At 41.8% G+C, this 16,144-nt stretch overlaps 1 protein-coding gene across 3 annotated transcripts in view; it reads left to right on the plus strand.

Moving 5' to 3' along the window:
• The first annotated feature begins 6,101 nt into the window (after positions 1–6,101).
• The window catches only part of CAMK2A (calcium/calmodulin dependent protein kinase II alpha), a 191,912-nt gene continuing 181,869 nt past the window's right edge, over positions 6,102–16,144 (plus strand). For 2 of the 3 annotated variants that reach the window (XM_053289834.1, XM_053289836.1), the window contains exon 1: positions 6,102–6,391. In XM_053289834.1, coding sequence (XP_053145809.1) covers positions 6,330–6,391 — 62 coding nt within the window. In that variant the 5' untranslated portion in view covers positions 6,102–6,329. The remainder of the gene's footprint in view (positions 6,392–16,144) is intronic. The other variant, XM_053289835.1, reaches the window with a different exon arrangement.

The raw sequence follows: 16,144 nt of genomic DNA on the forward strand, positions 1-16,144 counted from the left end.
GGTGTCCTATAGCCACCAGACTAGTAGCCATTGATAGACCTGTCTTCCATGAATTTGTCTAAGCCACTTTTAAAGTCATTAAATAATGGCTTCATTATTAACCATTCTGTTAGAAACCTTTGATGAGACAAGTTCTGGATAATCCTGGAGGAATACTGTTTACATTAGATCAGAACCTTATATTGAATGCACATATTGGTGGGAGAAGACTTGTGGACTCCCATGAAAAAGGATCTATTATTGAGTACAGAAATATAAAGAAGATGTTATTTCTTATGAAGAACAATTTGAACTTTTATGAGCACTTGAAAAAGTCTATCAAACCACAAACATTACTGGAAAGCTGTTGTGGTTACACACTTTGGAAATATTATGCTGTTCTATTGTTCTATGTTCATATTACTATTGTTGATTGGATGTTATCCAGTAATTCAATATGATAATCCTATTGATAATCATAATGTCCAATAATACATATGGATTATTCATATTATTATACACATATGTATGTTTCACCTTGAATATAATTTCTATTTATATATTTAGTTGTATTTTTGTTTTTTGTCATATTATCGGATCTGTTGGTTTATTTTTACGTATCACAGTTCAGATCCTTTACGTTATTTGTTTGGTGAATTTCTTCATATGCTTCTACATGTATAGGCAATGGAAGGGGCAAGAAGTTATTAGGGATGTGCAAAATGATTCAGTTCACATCAATCTGAACTCGAAATGAAAGGCCCTTAAAACAAAGGGCCTGTTTTGAGTTTAAATCAAAATGATCCCATTTTGAGCTTGAATTGATTTGAGTTTAGAGCACCATTTTGGTGGGCTTCCCCCCACTTGCTGATTGGTTTTCTGGCACTGGCTTCCAATTGGCTTGAGATTTCCTTGCTTCTTGGTTTGCTTGTTATCATACAAATCAAGTATTGTAATGGGCAGCTGTGCCCCCATTGGCTAGGGGGACTGAGGAGGGGGGAACAAAAAAAGAAAAGAAGGAATTTCAAAATGTTTTCAAAGGGCCTGGGGAGGGAGGCAGAGAGAGTCCTTAGTGTGCTCTTGAAGTGGATACATCGAGAGAGGAGGAATGAAGAAATCAACAAAGATTTGATTTTGTGGTTTTCTTTTCTCAGCACTGAGTATAATATGCTGTGCTATTGCAGCTGTATTAACTATCTGCTTTTGCTGGATCTCAGATTGACAAAGGCAGAATGTGGGTGCCTGCCTGTCTTCCTTGAGTTGTGGGTTGGTTTGTGCTGTGGCATTGGTCAGTGGCAGCTCAAACACCGCCCCCCGCCCCTGTAATATTTTCTTGGTAATTGCTGTGAGATGGGCTCCATGTCTGGCCTTGAGTCTAATTTATGCTTCACTCACACTGGTCTGCTCTGCAATCTGTATTTTGCATTGCAGGGTGGCTGAAGACATTGTTCTAGTTGCATTTATGACTATGCCTGCTGCTAAGGGTGCTGCTGTGGCACCTGTTGCAATGCAAGGGAGTAAGGAGTCATAATTGTGTGTGAGAGAGCAACTTGTGCCATAATGTTACTGCAGCTCAGGTACTGTGGCTGGCAGTGGATTCTGGGTCAGTGATGTTTTTGGGGGGAGCATTTTTTGGACTGTGTTTGAAATGTGTGTTCTGTGTTGGATCAGATGTCCTTTTATGGTGTGCTTGCAGTGTTTTTCAAGGCAGAGTTGCAAAATGCATTGCAAATTGCAATGCAAAACTGTGCTGGCCATAGGGAACAGTGGGGAACTTGAAACACCCCATTGGGTAGCTCCTAGGGATACCAAAGTGGGTTGTGTGGCAGGGCATTCTGGGTGCTACCTAGAGGTGCACCTAGGTAATTTTGGAGCCTGGACCTAAAAGCCTTTGGAGGCCCCCCTGCTGCAAGTTAAGCATCTTCACCTAAAAGCCTTTGGAGCTCCCCTCCCCCAAAGGCCTTTAACATATTCCATCCCACATATTTCTTTCTCCACTCCCTACTCTGTCTCTAAAACTCCTGACATAGGTCACAATCACACTTGGCCGCCCAGCACAGTGCGGGCCAGCAGCGACCACACCACCCAGGACAGACTAAAGAGGATTTGCGAGGGCCCAGCAGGTGTGGAGGCCCTGGACTTCAGCCCCAATGTTCAGGGGTAAGAGCACCACTGGTGCTACCTACCACCCAACCCACAAAAGAATTGGAAAAGCAGGATATTTAAAACTAATTTTTAACCTTTCCCCATAGGATCCTATGGGGGTTTGGGGGAAAGGTTAAAAAAAAAAATTAAAAATCGCCTGCTTGCCCATAGCACCCATCATGCCCTACCAGCCAACCCACTTTGGTGCCTTTAGGAGCTATCCATGGGGAACAATGGGGTGTTTTGATTTCCCCATTGTTCCTTATGGCTGAATCAATAGTATCGTTTCATGGTAGATTGATTGAAACAACTAGCTTGGCTGCTGCTGTTTTGATGAATCGTTTTAAGGATTTTGCTATTTGCTTCAAACTTGAAACAAATGGCAAAATTTGTTTTGTGCACATCCCTAGAAGGGCAAGCTCCACCACCATTCATAGAAATTCTATGGTACCCCACTCTTGGTGTCAGAGATTTCACCAGACACCAGTTGCACACTTTCAAGTTTATCTTTGCTGCTGTGAGGACTAGAAACTTGTTTTAAAATATAAATGCTCAGAATGGGATCTTCTGCATCCAGTACAACGTTTTACATTTTGTCCTGTTCTTACATGAAATGCTGGAACACGATATCATCCTGAATACATTTCTCTCTGTGTGTTGGCACTATATTTTGGCTACTGGGATATAATTTCTGGTTCCTTGTAGCCCCCCTGGTGGAGCATGGCTGCTGCTGAGCACGTTCCATTCTTGTCTGTTCTGAAACCAGTAAAAGAGCTTTCAGAGGGAAAGTGGCACTTCAGTTTCAAAATTCAATGCAAAAACAAGCCATCCAGTAGGAGAGTTTGGTCTCTGAAGGGAAAGAGGCAGATCCATGTAATCAAGGAGTTCTATGAGGCATGCAAAATGGCTTGAAGAGCTGTGAATCAGGAAAAGCAGGGCCATCCCTCGGGAGGTGTGGGGTTGGGGGTGAATCAGCATGTGGGAGTCCCCCTTAACATTTCGTATGATTACAAAATCATACTGATTGATGGCATACTGTGTAAATAGTGTGAGTGAGTGAGTAAGGATTTTGGACATGTCCAACCAGCTTGAACATATAGTGCATTTGTAAGGAAAAAGTTAAAAGCACAACACATGCCCCTGCTTCACAGTTCTCACTCAGACATTCTGGATTGCAAACCAACTTGAGTATAGTGCATTTAAAAATAAAATAAAATAAAATAAAATAAAATAGTTTATTCAGCTGTGTTTATTTACCCCACTTTCACCAGCTGTGAAGTACTTTATGGACAGAGAAAACTCTTTCTGGCAGCTTTACTGCAGTAGGGGAAATTGTTAAAAATCAATCATTTGTACCATCAATTTCAAATTCAATATTCAAAGCCCTCCAACCCTGCCATACATCTGTGCTCAATATCAAAGCCCTGTGTCAAGTTATTCCAGGTGATCTAAAGGGTGGGGTAAAAAGTGGGGTGCTGTACCCTTTTTTATGAAGGCAAAGAGCAAGTTCCTGGCAACTCGGGGAGAACTTCAGGGAGGCCTGCACCGGTAGAAAGGCCTCCAGAAGCCCCACCCACCCAAACATGAGAATCTGGACGTGGCTGCAGGGAGCCTTTCCATTCACAGGCAAGCCTGCAAGGCTCCTGCAGCTACAAGCCAGTCAGTTGGTTGGTCGGCAGGTGAGGGGAGCTAAATTTTGGAGAGCAGGTTGCTCCAGTGCAGGGCCTGTCTGTGCAGGGCTGGGGCAATTGCCCTGGTCACTTGCCCTAAGGATGGCCTGAGGAGAAGAGTCCGTTCTACAAACAGAACCTTGAGGAGTTGGGGTGGGGTGGGGTGGGGGAGAAGAATGGCTGAGATTTGGCAGTGGGTCTTCTGAGGGATCTCTGAAAAGTGCCACCTGTGTCTATGAGGAGCCCTTGGGGTCTGTTTCAGTGTTACCAGTTTTTAAATGTAATCCCAAAATAAGGTCTATTTCAGTAGTAAGATTCAGGGGTGCACTTCCCCCTGAAGCATTTGAGGGTTTCCCCCCTCATTTTATGGAACTCTCTGCCAAGGCTAATAACCCATAACTCCCCCCACAAACTGTCTTTTCTCCCACCAAAAACAAACAAACAAACAAACACGCAGGTCAGGGCCTTCTCAGTAATAGCCCCCAGACTTTGGAATGTTCTCCCACCTGGCAACCGCTCCTTAGCTTCCACCACAGTTTTTAGAAAAGAAGCAAAGATATGGCTCTTCACACAGGCCTTTAAATGAGATTAGTTTTTTTACAAACTGTTTTTACTGCTGCTGCTTTGTGCTTTATGTATTATTGTTTTAGAGAGGTTTTAAAAATTTAAAATAGAGATTATTTTTATATTTATACTAATAGCTCTACTTTTTGTATTTTAATTGTATATTTTAACTATACAGTATTGTAAACCACACTGAGATAATTTTAATGAAAATTATATAACTCAAACAACAAACAAACAAACAAACAGAGTGTTCCTCCTCCAGCTTTCCTCTCTCTTCACCCCTAGTAAGTTTGTAGCCTTTTTCAGATAAGCTTGCTGTGTTGTTGTTATGCTTTCAGTTTAGTCCTGTACCTCTTTAGCACCCAAACAAACCTGTGTTGCAGAAATCCAGCCTTGGTTTCATTTTGTGAAAAAACTGTCTCAGACTATCCATCCCCCCCCCCCCCCATGTCTTCTACCGACCCGATCACACTAGGATATGTATTTAAATGGGTTCTCCTTTCTCAGACCCCAGTCCCCTGCGGTGAAAAACAAGGAGTGATGGCAGCATTTCCAATTCTTATACAAAATAAAGGACCCCATTTATCCTACTGAAGGTGGGCCACGTGATGAACATCACAATTCATATTAGTTATTTTTTAATGGCACTTGCCATCCACTCAAATGGCGAATTAATATAAATCAGTTCTTGCAAACCTTACCAAGCTGAGGAAAAGCCTAAACATATTTCATATTTTTGTTCCTGTGTGGGCGACCTTTAAGCTGCAAGAAGGCTGTCTCATCACATTCCCAACTGCTTGAGAGGCAGGATTACAGGGTTATTGGCAGAAGAGCTGGCTCTTGATAGTGCTGCATGTTTTCCGGGATCCTTAACTCAGCCCACACGCTCTAATCACTCCCACACAGGGACTGCTGTCTGGAGGCAACCTGTCCCTCCATCTGGATGCTTTTCCTCAACTGCAGCTGCATAAAACTAACAACTGCATTATGCAGTTCCTCTCTTTCTCTCATGAAGAGATTTTTTTAAAAAAACCCAAAAACTCCAGTGGCAAAAACAGAGCCTGAAATCTGGGCCAGACACCCCACTGGGAATAAAGCTCAGTTGCTGCTTTCCAGAAGGTTTCACTGATTCTGAATTAGTTTTAGCTGCTCCCCCTACAGGAACTGGAGAAATTCTATCTCCTTTATACTTTGTGAATATATTCAAAGAATAGTGTAGTCCTTTAAAGGTATCCAGTTCTAATAGTCTTAAACGAGGCTCCCAAGAGCCTGAAGAAGCAGACCTCACCTCCATGTTTCCCCCGAAGTAGCTAAAGGCTGAGGTGGCTGAAGGAAGCATCATGCCCCCTCCACACCCCACAACCTTCTTTCTTAAACCTTGCAACTATTACAGTTGCCCAGGCAACACAGCAATACCTGTCTTTCTAGAGAATCAGATGCAGTTGCCAGGGCAACAGCATCCTGTCTTTCTAGAGACTCTCCTGTAATGTGGAAACTGCAGTTTCCATAGTAACCTCTTTTCTTTTTTTGCCCCAGTTAATTTTCAGTTGCATGACTTAATTTTACTTTTAATATTTGTATTTTAGATTTTTAAAGAGCCTTCTCCTTCGAGACATCTTCTTTTTCCAGGCTCAGGATGCAGTTTTCACTGTCACAGAGTCAGGGCGTTAGAGAGCTGCAAAGTGGCAGGCAAAGCAGGTGTTTGGGAAGCAGTTACCCGGGCAACAGAACCAGGGCGTTCCAGAGGTGGTTGCTATGGGGAACTGGATGCTGACGAAGGCTTGTGAGGCTGAGAAGACAAATTGCCCTCATCATTATCTCCAGGCTTGTCAATCACACATATTCGCTTATTTACCTCTGAGAGGGAGAGAACACTAGGAGCCAAGAGAAAAACGAGAAAGTGTGCGCTCCAGAGAGGAGAGCTGTTTGTGACAAACTTCACGCCAGGGGAGGCAGTCACCAGCCAGGATGGCAACCATCACCTGCAACCGGTTCACGGAAGAATATCAGCTCTTTGAAGAGCTGGGGAAGTAAGTTTGAGGCAGATTTTGGGGGGAAATTGTGTTGGAATTGAATGGGAATGTTGGGGCTGTAAAGAGGTGGGGGGATGGAAACAGCAACCGGAATGGAAACAGCTGGCATCCCAGGGGAAAGAAAAGGCAATGGAGTGCACAATAAAACAAACTCGTTGCGGAGCGGGGCGGGGGGGGGTTGGCAACAGGGAAATGCAGACTATAAAGACAGCAGAAGGGGAATGTTAGGGAGGAAGAAACAATCCTTGGAGCTGGCACAATTTCAGATAAAATGATAAAAATTAAAAGTGATAAAATTAGAATACTACTGGAGAATTAGGACAAGCATTTATAAGGCAACGAGGTCAGCATGAGAAGGGTTAAAATCACTTGCTAACATTCACATTTTGAGGTGTGTGTTGTGCTGTCTGTCTTTCTAAGAAGACCTAACCAAAGAGGGCAAGGGCACTAAGATGCTGCTCAGAAATTATATCAAGTACTACCCTTTTCTGGGCAACTTTAATTTTCTTGCTCTGCCTAGCAAAGAACAACTTCCCAGGAAAGTCTTGTCTTCCCATGGAATTGACAGCTGATAACAGCTGTCCAATTGCTTATTTCCCCTAAGACTTGTTTACAGTGAGAGTTATATAGATACCCCGAAACCTGTGTGTGAAAGCATCTTGGAGGATGCTGTGGAGGCAGTGTGAGAGAGTGTCACTGGATTCTGTAAGATTATAATAAACAGATAGTGCTGTGTTTAGTTTTGCATATGGACCACATTTTTGCATGCACACCTAAGTTTACTTCTCCCTTTTACTGTTGGCTTCCCTGTTCCCTTGTCCAATAGTTTGTGTGTGCATGTGCCTTTTATACATATGAACACAAGAGTGAGTTGATGTATTTGTTTTACTCTGTGCATGCACTGGAGAAATCCTCATCTTCACTCTCCTGGAAGTGTGTGAGAATTCAGTTCACATTATCAAATACTTTTGCATATGGCTCTTTATAGTCATCTGTCTTTAATGTGCCAGCAGAGTGTGTGCGCGTGTGTGTGAACATATATATTCAAGGTTGGCAGGATATCTCCTGAAAATGATCCTTGAATATATGCATGTGTGAGTTTTTTGTATATATTTATGTGAGTTTTGGAGTCATGCATGAATTATTTGTGTGCATTTGCTGTCCTCTCCAAGTGTCTGTATGTGCACATATATTCCATTGTTTGAGCCCCTCTGGTATGTGTATGCTTCTGTGTTTGCAACATATTGTGGATTCTTGTCTCTGATTTATACATTTAGGTGTGTCTGCTTATGGTCATTAATGTTTCTCCAAGTGCACACAATTGTTACTTTGGGTGTGTGTGTGTGTACACACACATACATATGCATGCTCTGTGTGTGTGTGTGTGTGTGTGTGTGTATGTATATATATATATATATATATATATATATATATATATATATATATATATATATTTGCATGTGAATGACTGGAGATGAAATATATGAAGATGTACCATTATATAGAAATGGGGTGTGTGTGTGATATTTAAGGCAAAAAAGAATGAGGGAGTGGGGGAAAATTGGACTTGTATATTAGAAATGATTGTCATGCCATTTAAATCAGAGGACAAGGCAAAATGGGATAAATTCAGTAAGAGTGCAACTCCACAGAAGTTGGTAGAGTTGCATTGGTTTATGCTAGCAGTTTATATTCATCTCTCTGATGTGGGTACACAGATGTACTTATGCAGGGAACATACATGTACAGTGTATGTGGTTCACCAGATATTGTATTTATTTTCACAAACATTTGGGTGGTTGAATCATGCTTGGGTGGTGGAATGATGAGTCAGTGGCCAGATCTCTGCAATAAGTGAAGATAAAGCTTGAGTTCAGTCCAGGAGGTGAGCGCTGTTCTTCCTTCCCAGTTGCCTAGAAAACAGTCAAACCCAGGTCTACAAGAGGTTTCTCTCTCCCCCATCCCCCATATAGGCACTATTTTGAGGGGTGCTTAGGATTCACAAGATTTGCAAGGTTTGTTATTAGAAGGAACAGTATTCAAATCATACATGACTCAGAAAGATGGCTGTAAAGAAAAGGTACTGTATATTAACTGTGGAGATCATGAGGTCATGGTCCAGAAGGTCGGCTTTCTTCAGTGGCCACCAAAGTGTGGTCACTGATATTCATTTTTCCACCCTCATGGATCCTTCGTTACTCCCATTCACTTCCCTCTGCACTTCACTGCACTTCTGTGGCCAGAAGGGTGTGTATAGGAAGAGCCTCCATGTTTCTCCTCCTCTAATCAGAGGAGGGGAGAAAAACCAAGAGATTGTTGCCATACAGAATCTCCTGGATGGCTGCATGTGCCTATGACTGTGAGATATTATAGACTGTGACGCAGGAAAGAAAGGATACATGTTGCATGGACTTTTATCTTTTCAGACCCGCCCTAAGCATACTTCATCTACTCTGCTGACTTTTGCATAGTCTTTTGAGCACGGACGCCCATTTTTATGAGGTAATCTGGATGTTGCTTTACATATTGCTCAACACCATTGGAAAATGGTCATGGCAAAACAAATGGAAATTGCTGGAGAGAAGCAAGCTTGTTCAAAATTGAAGCAAGCTTGTTCAAAATGTCATGGCATTATATGTTCCTTCATCTGATTTTAGGGCATACTCTTATATAGGACCCCGTCAGAGATTGACTCTGCTGTTAAGAAGCCTAATTGACTGCACCTTCTTACAAACACAAGCAAAGCAAAGAATGACATCTTTGAATCTGAAGCACTTGTCCACATCCCATTTGGGTTACTCATATCCTTGTCATAAAACTGTATGCCAGCACAGACTCAATAATGTGGAAGGGATCTGTAGGAACAAAGTATTTTGAGGATTGGGCTAAATAGCTATTTTGGATAGGACATCCATATTACTAAGTTGTATTATATGTTTGTGAAAGTGCCTAGGGTCATGGTCATTTCATATTGTGTAAATATGCCTTAAGAAGATAGTCTTTGACATAAAGAGTACACAGTCTAATTTCAAACAATAAGGTGATAATAGACTCATAAATCTCACCAGGATAAAGATTTGAACGTATACCCCTAGTCAATGCACACATGAACAGACTTGGTTTCTGTCATTCTCTGCACAGCATTCTAAATACATGGATGATTGAAAGATCCAACCCATCACTGAGTGTTAACTGGAAGATGTTGTTGTATGTGGAGGGTGATGAATCCAGTTGGAAGCTCTGCTATTTGTGTTATGTAAAACACAAAAGGCACTCCAGGTTGAGAAAGCAGAACAACGTTCAAGATATATTTTGGCAGGCTGGAAGCAATGAAAAGAAAATAATGAGCACACTGGCTGCCCCCCAAAGTGATGGGGTGAAGTTCCCCATATAGATCTTCCCTTATTCCATGATGAACAAAGTGGTTTGAGTAAACAAATATATATAATCTATCAAAGGTGCTGTGCTTTGATATTAACATGTACTTCAAACTGGATAGAAAAGTCAAACTTAAAAGCAGCTTGGTTTGAAGAAAATGTTCAGATTGATCCAAAACAAAAGCAAAAAATAACTCGTTCTTCATTTTAGACCAGCCTAACATGATTTTTTCCATTTTTTTAAAAAAAACCCAATTAAAAATGATTCACTCAGTTTGTTTATCAGCTGTGAAATGTTTTTGACCAAAGAGTTTCTCATCTGATCCACTCACTGTATGGATACAGAATTATTAGAATTATCTTCAAGAAAGGGAAGCTAACATATATGGCTTTATTAAGTAAGAAAAATCCAAGTCTGGATTGTCTGAGTGGCAGCAGAGAAGTTCATTGTATGTTCATGATGCATACAGTGATGCTGCATAATTCCAAGGGCAGATTCCCCAATCTCTTGTGTAATGGAAGTGTAGGTGGTGGTGCCTTAGAGTGTACATAGCTAGTAGCATTTACATGGCTCTGTTGTGTGTAGGACTAATCAGTGGCTTTCAGACTAAAGAAAGTAGATTTAGGCTAGTTACTAGCAAAAGTGTCCTAACATAAGATCACCAATGGAATAAACTGCCTAAGGTAACAAGAACCTACAAGGAAAGGTTGGAAATGGATACAGATGTCCTGTCTTAGAGGCTTTTAGTAGTCAGAGGAGTCTGCAAGCACCAGTAATGCTGAATCAGCACGATAACATCCTCGGTTTTGTATAGGAACTACTATGCCATTCCCCACTGTGGATAACTGCTGGTTCAAAGAGGCCAGCATGGGTAGTGCACTAAGCACTACACCTAAATTGCACCAGTAGGCCCCAATTCCCCATGTTGTATTATACTTCTTCCTAGAGGTTTTTCCTCCTCTACACACATATTTTCTTCCTGTTTTGGCAATACCAGCGCTACCAGCAATGCAGACAGAGGGAAAACTTGAGGAGCAAATCCATGCTTAAAGTTGTAGGAGGGAGAGGAAAGGTAGTTTGGGAGAGACAAAGTATGTTTTGGGGGAGTTCAGTAAAATGAGGGGGGAACTCAGATGCTTAGGGTGGATCTGTACCCCTTAGCACTTGAGAAAGTACCCTTATGTCAAGGTCCTGAATATTAAGACTCACTGGCCACCGCTGGACATCATACCAAACCAGAGGCAACCATGCCAGAGGTTCAGGTTTGTGGTCGCCTAAATACAGGAACCCAGGGTTCCATGAGAAAAGCAACTGGAAGTTAATGACCCTGAATTTGAACCCTCAGTTGTTCTACGGTTTTGGTGGCAAAAACTCCTGTTAGAAAGTGATGCCGTGTTGTCCAAAGGCTGCCACTGCTTGGAACGAGAGTTTGAGGGTAGGAAGCTGCCACGGCTGTCCTTCATGAGAAGGAGGAAGCCTGCATAGCCAGTCCCTCCACCATCCCACTTCAGTCTCCCAGACTCCAGGTTGGATTGTCTGGGAGTGCAGCTGGAGGAATCAGGGCAAACCATGGGTCCATTGGACTGGTGGTTTCCCATTATGTGCAAAGGCAACAATAGGATCCTTTCAGCTCTGTACCGTATTTATCCACATAGAAGATGACGCTGAATTTAAGACAACCTGCTTTAAAAATACAGGTTAAATACAGATTACCTGTATCAACCCCAAAGGAAGAGGACTCTGAATTTAAGATGAACCCAAATTTCTAACATTAAAGAAGTTGGGGGGGAGGTGCAAGCTAGTCTTGGATTCAGATAAATATGGTAATTTCACTTGTAATTGTGTCAACATGTGGTCAAGACTAATGTCCCAGATAGACCAGTATCTAGTTTCTTACAGGGCCAGCCCCTGATGCACGAGATGCAGTGTACAAAAGCACAAAATAATTAGAGAGTACTCAGTTCCCTGTCATTAGCTCCCAGCTGTTGCCACTTGCAGCAATGTACACCTCACCAAGTTCATGTTCCTAACGGCAGCTCTTTCGTCCAGGGAATTAATAATAAAATTACCAACCATGTTGTTTACATTTTTTGAAATCTGAGGCAAGAATTTGAAGAATCCTATGTATGATATCAATCTGAACATGCTGCTAATACTAGCTTTGTGTTTTCTTTCATGCTTTGATGCACCCACAAAGTAAAAAGAAATGAAAAGCAGATGAGCTTTTACATCCTTTTGATGGTCTGAAATGTGATTTTTAGGGTGGAGGCTATATTTTCTTTTTTGTAATTTCAAATTATGTTTTATTTCATGGCTTTTAACACCTGTTTGATAAAGCCTGAATTTTCATCTGACGGACTATTTTATTTATGCAATTTTTTGAAACTCAGATGATAAATTTCAATAAATTCAGTTGCTGTTTGGAAAAAACCCCAGTTATAAACTCAAAATTCTTCAAAAATGTAATTCCATCTATGACTTTTCATATTAAGCATCCTCTGTTTTAAGGAGTGACAGAAAGAAGACTCTGACTAGTGCTAATCAGCAAGGCAGAGTTTCATTGCGCAAAGTGTTATACAACTGCTTAGTGTGTTACAGCAGGATTTTTACATCATTCTGAATCATTGATTAGGAGGATCTTTTGGAGGAATGATGCCTGCTAAATTGTTCCACAGGGATAGCTGTGTTTGATCACACACACACACACACACAGGCGTAGCTTGGGGAGAGGGGGCCCATGTTCACCCCTCTCTTTGGAGGCCCCTTGGAGTGAGGGAGATAATGAAGAAAATAGGGAGGGGTAGAGCTGGGGGGCCCTCAGAAGCTGGGGAGCCTGGGTTCTTTGAACCCCTTCACTCAATTATAGCTACACCCCTGCACGCATGCGCGCACACACACAGAGGCCACCAACTATAGTCACCTGAGCCTTTGATTGTCACAAGGGCACACTGTCTTGACTTTTTCCTCTGGGGATTGGGGATGGTAAGAATTAAAAAGCAGAAGTGAAAAGCTGACACCATAACAAAAGTATCCTTTTCACTGTGGCCTTTTCTGATGCTGTTCAATGGATCTTTCCAAATGTACCAAATGCTTTCTCCCAGCATGAGAAGGCAACTTTCCCAGAATTCAATTCATCTAATTTCCAGGATCTTCTCTTCAGGAGTGAAAAGGGAAAGGCAGCTTTTCCAGGAGGAACTGATGTGTTAGGAATGTTGAGTCAAAGAATTGAGACAAGTTGACACTTTGGAGAAAGCAAATGTTTCTCTCTCTAATAATTGTCATAATATAGCCAATCCCATGGAGAATAAGAAAAGAGAAAAGACAATTACCAAGGGACATAGAGGGGAATGAAGAAAGCAAGGCTGTTCCTCTGAGAAGCTGGAGGGATTCTGAAGACAAAGAAAAGGAATAGAACGCCTCTTTCTGACTTCTTTTAATACACCCCCATGGCAGGTGAAAGAAGAGGCTGAGTGAAATTATCATGTGGCACTATATAATCAGGCACCTCATTCCTGGAGCTGTAGAAGAAGAGGAACTTACTTTAAAATAAGACAATAAATAAATAAATAAATCTCAGCCCCCACTTTTCTTTCTAGAAAGGAAATACAGCCTGGAAATGATTTGAAGGAGGTGCAGAAGGGAGGCAGGCAGCTTCACAGGCTGGTGCTGGCAAGGAAAGTGTGAACAGGGGGAAAGCAAATTGTCCTTGTATTGAAGGTGCTGCTGCTCATGTGGCAGGGGTCTGCAAGCTCTCGGAGCTGAATATTGGCAGATACTGTTGCCCTCCCCATGCCAGAGTGGAGATCTATTATGATTGGGAAAATCACAAAAGAAGAGAAAAATCTTTTAAAAATCAAAAATTAATAAAGTCCTTAAGCTATGATGCATAAGTAATTTGCTTCACATTTTCATATGGTTTAATTTTGTTCTAAGAGATTATGAAAATGCACTAGAATGTTCCAAATACTGACAGTTGGTTAATTTACATACTTTCCAGTTTGTATGTTTATTCAGGCACATAGTGTACCAAAGTCTCCATTGTCACTCTTCCAGTGAAAGGAGTTTGTTTGTTTCCTGTAGTCAGGGTGGAGTTCTAATATCACATAGAATCCCTAACTCTTGGAAGGGCCTGCCTGAGGTGCAGGTTCCTTACTGAACCTCTTATACTGCCCAAGGAAAAAAAGTGTCATAATGAACAAAAGGAGAGAGCATGTGCTAAATTTAGTGCAAGACCACCAATACTGCAGCAGGAGACTCATGTTATTGTGCACCTTCATAGTTGCATTCTGGGTGAAAGATCTGGTGTTATAGCATTACTCTGGAAACATGAAAAACACCTGAGAAAGATTGCTCTGGTACACCCCCTCCCAAAACACACACTTCAGAAATGAGATGTCGGTAATGCAAAATGCATGGCCAATGCTGATTCATGGCTGTTCATCCTGCATGCTACAGACCAGGGATTCTTAGTATTGGGTGCCCAGATGTTGTTGGACTTCAACTCCCATAATATCCCAGCCCCAGTGGCCTTTGGTTGTGGATTATGGGAGTTGAAGTCCAGCAACATCTGGGGACCCAACGTTGAGAATCCCTGCTATAGACGACTATATCATGAACAAAAGAAAGAGGGACTATTGAGTCACCCCTACATGGATCTGCTCTTAGGAGATTCAATCACTAGCAAATGTTCCTTCTTATAGAAGAAACGCTTTATCCCTTTGCCTCCCACATCCTCCTCTTGAAAGCATGGACTAATCACAGTGTAAGCAGAATATATTTCAAGCCTCCTTGTCTTCAGGACAAGGGGTTTATATTCATAATGACAAAATGCTACCACTGGCAAGTCACTACTAGTACAAGCTGAGCATCCTTTCCTCTTGTGGATTTGCAGACCCAGAGGGTCTCTTTTCAGGCAGAGTAAAATCAGTTAATCCCATGCATGGAATAATTCTGGTGATTACCAGCACAATTTCTTTTAACAGTATCATGAGAGCTGGTCAGCCTGGTCCCTTATCTAAGTAGGGTTCAGCTGTGCAGAGGGTTCAGGCAATATGGAATTGGTATGCTGATTACCATAAAACCCTCAATGCCTACTAGGGGTGCAGACAGAGGGAAAATCTGAAGAGCAACTCTTCACTTTTTTGTCACGGGGGGGGGGAGGAAAGGCATTTGGAGGAGAGACAAAATATGTATGGGTAGCATTCAGTAAAATAAGAGGGGAACGCCACAGATGCTTGGAGAGGGATGTGCACCCCTGACACCACCTTCTCCATGCATGCACCAAAACACATCATTAGTACACTTGGGTTACTTCCACTCTAGCCTTTTTCTCTAGAATGGCCTTTCTTTGTTCACTCACTTTTATGGCATCATTGTCAATTTGTTGCAGTCCAATGAGTTTTTTGGTGTTATCTTTCTAACATTTTTTCCAGATTTGACTTGTGGCAATGTTTAAAATTTAAACTGTGGTTGCAGTAGTGGTGGATTAGTGACAAATAGCCTCTTACTTGCATCTTGAATAGTCTCTCTTAATTGCCCCAATGCCATGGAGGGCAGGAGGAAAATTTTAATTACTAGTTTCCTTGTTCCCCACCCCTTTCAATGTGCTATTACATGATAAAGTGGAACGGTGGGGGGTGGGGAGAGAACTCAAGTAAACCAGTGATTGAGGCTTCTGCCTCCTACAGGACAGGAACTGATGCTGGGGCAATTAAGCAAAGTTAGTAAATGAACAATTAAAAGGCCATTAATCACAAATCCTCCAATTATAACCAATGGGAACCGATAAAAGGGACAGAACCTGCATATAGATAATGGCAAATTAACACAGGAAAAAGCTTGATGAAGAGTTACATTTATATAAATGTTGCGAAGGGCATAGCTGAATACAGGACTATATTAAATTCTGGGTCACCCAGCCTGGTCTTTGAATCTACCTATACTGTTCAATGTATTCTGCAGAGGATCTCCCTCTCTATCAAGCCTCTCATTCATAACAAGGGGTTGGAATTGATGCCCTTTAAAATGCAAATGTAGGCTCCTTTTAAATATTACTTCTTACAATATTGGAGCCACTTTTTTGCAAATGTTTATTGAGCAGGCTCTCCGTCCAAAACAGAGGCAACCACGCCAGAGGTTTGGGTTTAAAGCTTTAGCTCAACAGTGACAACTGCTAGCAACACAAAGTGGCTTTACTGATAAGAACTATGTTCCAGATATTATGTGGAGTGAAGACATCTAAGTGTAAATGGTGCTGGGAAATGGTGCCCTCTTTTCTTTCAGTGGTTGTGTGTGTGTGTTCAGGAAGTAACCAGAAGGATGGAAATGCGAGAGCATATTGTGTGGAGTGCTGTGTATTATGGCTGGTACTCA

Source organism: Hemicordylus capensis, chromosome 2 (assembly GCF_027244095.1).
Source record: "Hemicordylus capensis ecotype Gifberg chromosome 2, rHemCap1.1.pri, whole genome shotgun sequence".
NCBI lineage: Eukaryota > Metazoa > Chordata > Lepidosauria > Squamata > Cordylidae > Hemicordylus > Hemicordylus capensis.